A 12,192-nucleotide genomic window follows, 5' to 3' on the forward strand; every position below is an offset into this window, starting at 1 on the left:
ATGTGTTCAATGTGATTGAGATCCGGGCTCTTTGCTGGCCATGGCAGAGCACTGACATTCCTGTCTTGCAGGAAATCAGGCACGGAACGAGCAGTATGGCTGGTGGCATTGTCATGCTGGAGGGTCATGTCAGGATGAGCCTGCAGGAAGGGTACCACATGAGGGAGGAGGATGTCTTCCACGTAACGCACAGTGTTGAGATTGCCTGCAATGACAACAAGCTCAGTTCTATGATGCTGTGACACACCGCCCCAGACCATGATGGACCCTCCACCTCCAAATCGATCCCGCTCCAGAGTACAGGCCTCGGTGTAACGCGAATCTGATCATCACCCCTGGTGAGACAAAACAGCGACTCATCAGTGAAGAGCACTTTTTGCCAGTCCTGTCTGGTCCAGCGATGGTGTGTTTGTGCCCATAGCCGACGTTGTTTGTTGCCAGTGATGTCTGGTGAGGACCTGCTTTACAAACAGGCCTACAAGCCCTCAGTCCAGCCTCTCTCAGCCTATTACGGACAGTCTGAGCACTGATGGAGGGATTGTGCGTTCCTGGTGTAACTCGGGCAGTTATTGTTGCCATCCTGTACCTGTCCCGCAGGTGTGATGTTCGGATGTACCAATCCTGTGCAGGTGTTGTTACACGTGGTCTGCCACTGCAAGGACGATCAGCTGACCGCCCTGTTTCCCTGTAGCGCTGTCTTAGGCGTCTAACAGTACGGACATTGCAATTTATTGCCCTGGCCACATCTGCAGTCCTCAAGCCTCCTTGCAGCATGCCTAAGGCACGTTCACGCAGATGAGCAGGGACCCTGGGCTACTTTCTTTTGGTGTTTTTTTCAGAGTCAGTATAAAGGCCTCTTTAGTGTCCTAGGTTTTCATAACTGTGACCTTAATTGCCTACCGTCTGTTAGCTGTTAGTGTCTTAACGATCGTTCCACAGGTGCACGTTCATTAATTGTTTATGGTTCATTGAACAAGCATGGGAAACATGTTTAAACCCTTTACAATGAAGATCTGAATTTATTTGGATTTTTATGAATTATCTTTGAAAAACAGGGCCCTGAAAAAGGAATGTTTCTTTTTTTGCTGAGTTTATATTGACTCAAGACAAAGAGGAGTAAGTAAGTATGTTTATTGTCACTGTGAATTGATCTTGTGGTACCAGACCCCAACACCCTATTCTCATTTGAGAATGGCTGGAGTGGAGGCTAACTGGAATCTAAGAGAAAGACGTTTTATAAAACCTCAATGTTGAGAGTTCATTCACTCTAGGGTGCTAAACTGCTATTTCAAAGGGCTAATGCAGCTGGTGGCCACACCAGATACCGACTGTTACTTTTGATTTTGACCCCCCTTTGTTCAACGACACATTATTCAATTTCTATTAGTCACATGTCTGTGGAACTTGTTCAGTTTGTTGAATCTTATGTTCATACAAATATTTACACATGTTAAGTTTGCTGAAAATAAACAGTTGACAGTGAGAGGACGTTTCTATATTTACTGAGTTTAAAACCCTGATAAAATGATTATTTGAATAATTTACAGTACACTTACTCATTCAAGGGTTTTTCTTTATATTTACTATTTTCTACATTGTAGAATAATAGTGAAGACATCAAAACTATGAAGTAACACATATGGAATCATGTAGTAACCCAAAAAGTGTTAAACAAATATATTTTAGATTCTTCAAAGTAGCCACCCTTTGCCTTGATGACAGCTTTGCACACTTTTGGCATTCTCTCAACCAGCTTCACCTGGAATGCTTTTCCAACAGCCTTGACAGCCTTCAACAGCCTTCACTCCGTGGTCCAATTCATCCCAAAACATCTCAATTGGGTTGAGGTCGGTGATTGTGGGGGCCAGGTCATCTGAAGCAGCACTCATTTACTCTCCTTCTTGTTCAAATAGCCCTTACACGGCCTGGAGATGTGTTGGGTCATTGTCCTGTTGAAAAACAAATGATAGTCCCACTAAGAGCAAACCAGATGGGATGGCGTATCGCTGCAGAATGCTGTGGTAGCCATGCTAGTTAAGTGTGTCTTGAATTCTAAATGAATCACTGACAGTGTCACCAGCAAAGCACCCCCACACAAACACCTCTATGCTTCACAGTGGGTACTACACATGCGGAGATCATCCGTTCACCTACTCTGCATCTCACAAAGACACGGAGGTTGGACTCATCAGACCAAAGGACAGATTTCCTCCGGTCTAATGTCCACTGCTCGTGTTTCTTGGCCCAGGCAAGTCTCTTCTTCTTATTGGTGTCTTTTAGTAGTGGATTCTTTGCAGCAATTTGACCATGAAGGCCTGATTCACACAGTCTCATCTGAACAGTTGATGTTGAGATTTGTCTGTTACTTGAAATCTGTGAAGCATTTATTTGGGCTACAACCTGAGGTGCAGCTAACTCTAATGAACTTATCCTCTGCAGCAGAGGTAACTCTGGGTCTTCCTTTCCTGTTGCGGTCCTTATGAGAACCAGTTTCATCATAGCGCTTGATGGTTTTTGCGACTGCACTTGGAGAAACTTTCAAAGTTTGATTGACTTTCATGTCTTAAAGTTGTTAGGTTGTAATTATCAGAGTAAGAACTCAATGGACACTGAAAGCTCAAATCAAGTTTATTCTTCCCAAAGGATCGAACAGCTGAATAGACGACATTTCATACAAGCACTGATATTTAACCCTTTCTCCTATGCTGAGTCTCCTCCAGATCTGAACAGCCAATGCATCTCTGTTGCTAGACAGAACCTTAGTGATACCTGTTCTTCCTCACTTCATCTGACCTGACCTGTGCCCCAATGTGCTCACTCCTCCCCAACTCATGTCTGTCATGGTGACTGGTACCAGACTGTGTCTCTTCTCCTCCCAGAGGATCCCTCCCATAGGATCCCTGATGGCTAACAATAACATATCCTGACATAATGTAAACATTATACATTACCCTCTCTCACTCAGTGACATTAATAAGTATATTTCATATTCTCAGAACCCAACAAAGTAATGATGGATTGTCGTTTCTCTTTGTTTATTTGAGCTGTTCTATACAACCCCATACCTTGTCACAACACAACTGATTGTTTCAAAGGAAATTCCACAAATTAACAAGGCACACATGTTAACTGAAATGCATTCCAGGTGACTATTTCATGAAGCTGGTTGAGAGAATGCCAAGCGTGTCATCAAGGCAAAGGGTGGCTACTTTGAAGAATATATTTTGATTAGTTTGACACTTGTTTTTTTATTCCATATGGGGTTATGTCATCGTTTTGATGTCTTCACTATTATTCTACAATGTAGAAAATAGTGAAAATAAAGAAAAACCCTGAAATGAGTAGATGTGTCCAAACTTTTGACTGGTACTGTATATTATAATAAAAACATAATACTTACACCACAGACAGCCACTTGCATGATGGCATCAAAGCCTCCCTCTGGTGAGTCCAGGTTTCCAGAGATCTGCTGTTGTCCCACCAGGGTGTTGAACTCCTGTCCATTGCTGGTCAGCTTCAGGACGTTCTTATAGCTGAATGGACTGGTGCAGTTCTGGTCCCCAGTACAGGGGTTCAGCAGCTTGGCTGGGGTGGTGCTTATGTAAGGCATCACAGTTTTCTCAACAAAGGAACCAAAACCTAGAAAAGAAGAAGAGAAGATATCCAGCTCACATATAAACTGTATTGGTAAGGAGACAGGACACCAATTTGTTAGCTTCAGAACATCTTTACTAAGATAAAACTGGATATGTTACACATAACATTATGGGTATTGTAGAAAATGTATAATTATGCAATATGCACCCAAACAGCACTGAAAGCAGAAGAGATCAAGTTATTGTGGAGGAAAAGTTATAAGAAATATGGACATCCCCATTCCTCATACCGGGGCAGATTCATAATCTTACCAATTCTGAAATCAGATGTGATCTTTGACATCTCCAGCATCAGCTGTGTTCCCAGGTTCTTTACATTTTCCAGATCATCCTTCATTGAGTAGGAGAGGTCCATCAGGTAGTAGAGGTCGATGGGGTAATCCTCAGCTCGTTTGAACTTCAGATTAAAAGACTGGGGTTCACCTACAGTATACAAACAGAGGCAAGGTTAAACCAGGGACTATGGATGAAAATTTGCACTTTTGCTAACTCTGGCATATTTATATTGATGTTAACACTGAAATGTTGATTAAGGTCCATTGTCCCTGTCAAATAAGCCTCTGGCACGGAAGAGTGCAAGGAGCACTCCTTCCTTCCACATCATAATAACAGCTGTACAGTTGATAGCTTAAACTCTCAAAGAAAATAGAGGATACTGTAACTAATCAACATAACAGTGAAACAGCAACCCTCAGCAAAATTGCTTCAGCAATGATCAAATGGGAAGTTATGGCTAAAACAAAGTTAACTAAGACTGCGTCCCAAATGCCACCCTATTCCCAATATGAGGCACTACTTTTGACCAGAACGAAAAGTAGTAGAACTAAATAGGGAAAAGGTTGCCATTTGGGATGCACCCTTATCAAAGGTCCTACCAGATCTGAGGCTAAGGGTGAGTTTCTGGGGCTGGATCTGTGTGATATCCTCTGGTCTGAGTTTCTTTGCTCCCTTGTTGCGGTTGGTCACAGCCTTGTTCTTCAGGACCCACTGGCTGCCTCGGGGGTTCTCTACCTTGGCGCCGCCGCAACCTCTCTTCCTCAGGGATTCCAGCTCGTCACAGCGGGTCGACGTGGCCTCACCCTGCTTAAGAAACTCCTGGGGGAGAGGGAGGAGGTTAATCAGTATCATGACAAATTGCATTATGCACTCAGAGGGAATCCACCCAAAATGTAAGGTCCTTATTTTCTGAAAATATACACTGCTCAAAAAAATAGAGGGAACACTTAAACAACACAATGTAACTCCAAGTCAATCACACTTCTGTGAAATCAAACTGTCCACTTAGGAAGCAACACTGATTGACAATAAATTTCACATGCTGTTGTGCAAATGGAATAGACAACAGGTGGAAATTATAGGCAATTAGCAAGACACCCCCAATAAAGGAGTGGTTCTGCAAGTGGGGACCACAGACCACTTCTCAGTTCCTATGCTTCCTGGCTGATGTTTTGGTCACTTTTGAATGCTGGCGGTGCTTTCACTCTAGTGGTAGCATGAGACGGAGTCTACAACCCACACAAGTGGCTCAGGTAGTGCAGCTCATCCAGGATGGCACATCAATGCGAGCTGTGGCAAGAAGGTTTGCTGTGTCTGTCAGCGTAGTGTCCAGAGCATGGAGGCGCTACCAGGAGACAGTACATCAAGAGACGTGGAGGAGGCCGTAGGAGGGCAACAACCCAGCAGCAGGACCGCTACCTCCGCCTTTGTGCAAGGAGGAGCAGGAGAAGCACTGCCAGAGCCCTGCAAAATGACCTCCAGCAGGCCACAAATGTGCATGTGTCTGCTCAAACGGTCAGAAACAGACTCCATGAGGGCCCGACATCCACAGGTGGGGGTTGTGCTTACAGCCCAACACCGTGCAGGACGTTTGGCATTTGCCAGAGAACACCAAGATTGGCAAATTCACCACTGGCGCCCTGTGCCCTTCACAGATGAAAGCAGGTTTACACTGAGCACGTGACAGACGTGACAGAGTCTGGAGACGCCGTGGAGAACGTTCTGCTGCCTGCAACATCCTCCAGCATGACCGGTTTGGCGGTGGGTCAGTCATGGTGTTGGGTGGAATTTCTCTGGGGGGCCGCACAGCCCTCCATGTGCTCGCCAGAGGTAGCCTGACTGCCATTAGGTACCGAGATGAGATCCTCAGACCCTTGTGAGACCATATGCTGGTGCGGTTGGCCCTGGGTTCCTCCTAATGCAAGACAATGCTAGACCTCATGTGGCTGGAGTGTGTCAGCAGTTCCTGCAAGAGGAAGGAATTGATGCTATGGACTGGCCCGCCCGTTCCCCAGACCTGAATCCAATTGAGCACATCTGGGACATCATGTCTCACTCCATCCACCAATGCCACGTTGCACCACAGACTGTCCAGGAGTTGGCGGATGCTTTAGTCCAGGTCTGGGAGGAGATCCCTCAAGAGATCCCTCCGCCACCTCATCAGGAGCATGCCCAGGCATTGTAGGGAGGTCATACAGGCACGTGGAGGCCACACACACTACTGAGCCTCATTTTGATTTGTTTTAAGGACATTACATCAAAGTTGGATCAGCCTGTAGTGTGGTTTTCCACTTTAATTTTGAGTGTGACTCCAAATCCAGACCTCCATGGGTTGATAAATTGGATTTCCATTTATTATTTTTGTGTGATTTTGTTGTCAGCACATTCAACTATGTAAAGAAAAAAGTATTTAATAAGATTATTTCTTTCATTCAGATCTAGGATGTGTTGTTTAAGTGTTCCCTTTTTGAGCAGTATATTTCCTACACTCCAAAGCAGGTTATAAAGGTTATAAACAATATTGCCTGACACACTACTGTTGTAATTAGAAGGGACAGTTTAGATGACATACTTCTCTCCTTGATTGCATACGAGTTCTAATGCTGAGTCAGTTACAGTAACAATGCAGTAACAAAGTTATTGACAAATTCAAATCCACATACTGGGTCTGTGCACCATCCACATTTCGCTCCCACTTGAATACACTCCCCACAGGATTTGGCATTGGCCTTGATGCACTCGTTCCCTTCTGAAGGTTGAAGAGAAGCAAACTCATTATAGACTCCTAAAGACTAAGCAGGCAAAAAGCCTCAGTGTTTACACATTGTTTAATTTAGAATTAGGAAAACTGTGCGGCTCAGAGAGAACAGTAATTGGAGCCAGAACGGAATATTCCGCTGTTCCATAGTTCTATAATGTCCTCACTACTAAGCTCCAAAAAGCCTAGGTGGAGCTGCTTCTTCTTCTGACGAATGATATCATTACATTACAGCAGCATGCTCGCTTTGCTTCGACTCACCCATGGAAAATCAGGCTATTAGTCACCATTCTGTATTTTATGTAGGCCTACATCGTTTATGACATAATATCATTAGATGATGTACTGTGTAGTCAGTGTACAGAAACAGAATACTGATGTTACTGTTGAGGATTGATTTTGTCTAACAAGGTGGAAGTTAAAGTAAGTAGGACAGAAACTTGAGATATGAGAGAGAATAACTTTACCTTGCTGCGCACTGCTGTAACAAATGACTGCTAACAATGTTGATACCAGAAGTAGTTTCAGGTCCATCTGAAAAATAAAACGGATACAACATCATGAGGTTAGTGTGAGGATACAGTAAAATCTAGCAGTGAATACTGTGTTTCTGTTTACATTTGTACTACAAATAGAAGACATTAGGCTGGATACCAGTTAATTGATATAACCTTAGGGCCCAGAGGTCTTGATGGTCAGGTGGTCACATGGTCTGGAGCCCTAAACAGTGCCTTCAGAAACTATTCACACCCTTTTATTTTTCCACATTTTGTTGTGTTACAGACTGGATTTAAAATTGATTAAATTGAGATTTTGAGTCACAGGCCTACACACAATACCCCATAATGTCAAAGTGGAATTATGTTTTTAGAAATGTCTACAACTTAATAAAAAATGAAAAGCTTAAATGTCTTGAGCCAAATATTATTCAACCCCTTTGTTATGGCAAGCCTAAATAAGAACAAGAGTCAACATTTGCTTAACAAGTCACATAATAAGTTGTATGGACTCACTCTGTGTGCAGAAATAGTGTTTAACATGATTTTTGAATGACTACCTCATCTCTGTACCCCCAAACAGATGCCTCACAAGTCCTCAAATGGTAGCTTCATTAAATAGTACCCGCAAAACACCAGAAATTGAGCTCAAGTGCATCTTGTTTCCATTGATCATCCTTGAGATGTTTCTACAAATTGATTGGACATGATTTGGAAAGGCACACACACCTGTCTATATAAGGTCCCACAGTTGACAGTGCATGTCAGAGCAAAACCCAAGTTATGAGGTTGAAGGAATTGTCTGTAGAGCTCTGAGATAGGATTGTGTAGAGGGGAAGGGTACAAAAACATTTCTGCTGCATAGTAGGTCCACAAGAACACAGTGGCCTCAATCATTCTTAAATGGAAGAAGATTCGAACCACCAAGACTCTTCCTAGAGCTGGCCGCCCGGCCAAACTGAGCAACTGGGGGAGAAGGGCCTTGGTCAGGTAGGTGACCAAGATCCCGATGGTCACTCTGACTGAGCTCCAGAGTTCCTCTGTGGAGATGAGAAAGCCTTCCAGAAGGACAACCAACTCTGCAGCATTCCACCAAATTAGGCCTTTATGGTAGATTGGCCAGACGGAAGCCACTCCTCAGTAAAAGGCACATGACAGCCCGCTTGGAGTTTGCCAAAAGGCACCTAAAGGATTCTCAGACCATGAGACCAAGATTAAACTCTTTGGCCTGAATGCCAAGTGTCACGTCTGGAAGAAATCTGGCACCGTCCCTACGGTGAAGCACGGTGGTGGCAGCATTATGCTGTGGGGATGATTTTCACGGCAGGGACTGGGAGACTAGTCAGGATCGAGGCAAAGATTTACATTTTACATTTTAGTCATTTTGCAGACGCTCTTATCCAGAGCGACTTACAGTAGTGAATGCATACATTCCATTTCATGCATTTCTTTTTTTTTTTGTACTGGCCCCCCGTGGGAATCAAACCCACAACCCTGACGTTGCAAACACCATGCTCTACCAACTGAGCCACAGGGAAGGCAGATGAAGATGAACGGAGCAAAGTACAGCGAAATCCTGCTCCAATGAAAACCTGCTCCAGAGCACTCAGGACCTCAGGTTCACCTTCCAACAGGACAACAACCCTAAGCACACAGCTAAGACAACGCAGGAGTGGTTTCGGGACAAGTCTCTGAATGTTCTTGAGTGGCCCAGCCAGAGCCCGGACTTGAACCTGATAGAACATCTCTGGAGAGACCTGAAAATAGCTGTGCAGCGACGCTCCCCATCAAACCTGACAGAGCTTGAGAGGATCTGCAGAGAAGACTGGGAGAAACTCCCCAAATACAGGTGTGCCAAGCTTGTAGCGTCATACCAAATCAGACTCGAGGCTGTGATAGCTGCCAAAGGTGCTTCAGCAAAGTACTGAGTAAGGGTCTGAATACTTATGTAAATGTAATATTAGTATTTTATCAAAATTACAAGTTTGCTAAAATGTCTAAACCTGTTTTTGCTTTGTCATTATGGGTTATTGTGTGTTGATTGAGGGGGGGGGGGGGGGACAATTTAATACATTTTAGAATAAGGCTGTAACGTAACAAATTGTGGAAAAAGTCAAGGTGTCTGAATGCTTTCCGAATGCACTGTAGATGTATATGTGATGGGATGTATAGACATTATGTGGATAGAATATTTAGTATTTCTGTAGGATACGAAGGATAGAATAGTATATATATACAGCAAAAGTTGAATAGGATGGCATTGACTAGAATACAATATATTCATATGAAATGAGCAAAACAGTATGTACTGTAAACATTAGTGACCAGTGATTCCATGTCTATTTACAGTGACAAGAAAAAGTATGTGAACCCTTTGGAAATACCTGGATTTCTGCATAAATTGGTCATAAAATTTGATCTGAACTTCATCTAGGTCACAACAAGAGACAAACACTGTCTGCTTAAACTAATGACACACAAACAATTATATGTTTTCATGTCTTTATTGAACACACTGTGTTAACATTCACAGTGCAGGGTGGAAAAGTATGTGAACCCTTGGGTTTAATAACTGGTAGACCCTCCTTTGGCAACAATAACCTCAACCAAACGTTCTCTGTAGTTGTGAATCAGACCTGCACAACGGTCAGGGTGAATTTTGGACCATTGCTCTTCACAAAACTGTTTCAGTTCAGCAATATTTTTGGGATGTCTGGTGTGAACTGCTCTCGGAGGTCATGCCACTCCAGAAGGCGTATTTTCTTCTGTTGAAGCCATTCTGTTGTTGATTTACTTCTGTGTTTTGGGTCGTTTCCTGTTGGATCACCCAACTTCTGTTGAGCTTCAATTGGCGGACAGATAGCCTAACATTCTCTTGCAAAATTGTTTTTTTTTGACAGCAGTGCTTACATAGCTTACATACATAAAACACTAAACAAGAATGGTGTTCATGGAAGGACACCACGGAAGAAGCTTCAAGGATTTTATAGATACTTTTGTAACCCTTTCCAGCTTCATGCAAGGCAACAATTCTTAATCTTAGGTCTTCTGCGATCTCTTTTGTTCGAGGCATGGTTCACATCAGGCAATGCTTCTTGTGAGTAGCATACTCTAGGGTGGAGGCCGGCTAGTGATGGCTATTTAACAGTCTGATGGCGTTGAGATGGAAGCTGTTGTTCAGTCTCTCAGTCTCAGCTTTGATCCACCTGTACTGACCTCACTTTCTGGATGATAGCAAGGTGAACAGGCCGTGGCTTGGGTGGTTGATGTCCTTGATGATTTTTGTTGGCCTTCCTGTGACATCTGGTGCTGTAGGTGTCCTGGAGGGCAGGCAGTGTGCCACCGGTGATACGTTGGGCAGACCGCACCACCCTCTGGAGAGCCCTGTGGTTGCGGGCGATGCATTTGCCATACCAGATGGTGATACAGCCTTACAGGATGCTCTCAATGGTGCATCTGTAAAGTTTGTGATGGTTTTACGGGCCAATACAAATTTCTTCAGCCTCCTGTGGTTAAAGAGGCGCTGTTGCACATTTTTCACCACACTGTCTGTGTTAGTGGACCACTTCAGGTTGTCAGAGAAGTATACACCGAGGAACTTGAACATTAAACCTCCACTGTGGCCCCGTTGATATGGACGTGCTCTCTCGGCTGTCTCCTGAAGTCCTCGATCAGCTCCTTAATTTTGTTGATGTTGAGGGAGAGGTTATTTTCTTGGCACCACTTCACAAGGGCCTTCACCTCCTCCCTCTAGGCTTTCTCGTCATTGTTGGTAAGCAGGCCTACTGCTGTTGTGTCGTCTGCAAACTTGAGGATTGAGTTGTAGGCGTACGTGGCCACGCAGTCATGGGTGAACAGGGAGTACAGAGGGGGCTGAGCCCCTGCGTTGAGGATCAGCGAAGTGAAGGTGTTGTTTCCTACCTTCACCACCTTGGGGTGGCCTGTCAGGAAGTCCAGGAACCAGTTGCACAGGGCGGGGTTCAGACCCAGGGCCCTGAGCTTAATGATGAGCTTGGAGGGTACTATGGTGTTGAAGGCTGAGCTGAAGTCAATGAACAGCATTCTTATATGTATTCCTCTTGTCCAGATGGGATAGGGCAGTGTGCAGTGTGATGGCGATTGCATTGACTGTGGATCTATTAGGGTGGTATGCAAATTGGAGTGAAATTGTAAACGGGCGAAGAAGGATTTTAGCTTGTCCGGGAGCAAGACGTCAGTGTCCGCTACGTGGCTGGTTTTCCCTTTGTAATCTGTGATTATCTGGAGTCCCTGCCACGTACATCTTGTGTCTGAGCCATTGAATTGCGATTCCACTTTGTCACTGTACTGATGTTTGCCTGTTTGATTGCCTTACGGAGGGTATAACTGCACTGTTTGTATTCAACCATATTCCCAGTCACTTTGCCATGGTTAATGTGGTGGTTTGCGCTTTCAGTTTTGCTCGATGCATCTATCCGCGGTTTTTGGTTTGTGTAGGTTTTAATAGTTACAGTGAGAACAACATGCCCTATACACATCTTGATGAACTCAGTCACTGTGTCAGTGTATACGTCAATGTTATTCTCAGAGGCAACCCAGGAACATATTGCAGTCTGCTTGATCAAAACAATATAGAAACTTGGATTCTGATTGGTCAGACAAGCATTGAATAGACATTAGCACAGGTACTTCCTGTTTCAGTTTCTGCCTATAGGAAGGGAGAAGCAGGATGGAGTCGTGATCTGATTTGCCGAAGGGAGGGTGGGGGAGGGCCTTGTAGCCATCCGGGAAGGGAAAGTAACAATGGTCTTGAGTTTTTGACGTGCGAGTCCTATAGGCAATGTGTTGATAGAACTCCGGTAGCGTTTTCCTCAAATTTTCTTTGTTAAAGTCCCCGGCTACAATAAATGCAGCCTCAGGATATGTGGTTTCCAGTTTGCACAAAGTCCAGTATAGTTCCTTCAGGGCTGTCGTGGTATCGGCTTGAGGGGGAATATACACGGCTGTGACTATAACCGAAGAGATT

At 44.2% G+C, this 12,192-nt stretch overlaps 1 protein-coding gene across 4 annotated transcripts in view; it reads right to left on the minus strand.

The window, feature by feature from the left end:
- The window catches only part of LOC106590025 (integrin beta-1), a 50,766-nt gene that overhangs the window by 21,959 nt on the left and 16,615 nt on the right, over nt 1–12,192 (minus strand). For all 4 annotated transcript variants that reach the window (XM_014180506.3, XM_014180509.3, XM_014180507.3 and 1 more), the window contains exons 2-6: nt 7,158–7,224; nt 6,596–6,681; nt 4,532–4,751; nt 3,909–4,079; nt 3,401–3,639 (exon numbers count right to left, since the gene is read on the minus strand). In XM_014180506.3, the coding sequence (XP_014035981.1) occupies nt 3,401–3,639; nt 3,909–4,079; nt 4,532–4,751; nt 6,596–6,681; nt 7,158–7,224 (783 nt within the window). The remainder of the gene's footprint in view (nt 1–3,400; nt 3,640–3,908; nt 4,080–4,531; nt 4,752–6,595; nt 6,682–7,157; nt 7,225–12,192) is intronic.

The sequence above is a fragment of the Salmo salar genome, chromosome 29 (genome assembly GCF_965601325.2).
Source record: "Salmo salar chromosome 29, fSalSal1, whole genome shotgun sequence".
NCBI lineage: Eukaryota > Metazoa > Chordata > Actinopteri > Salmoniformes > Salmonidae > Salmo > Salmo salar.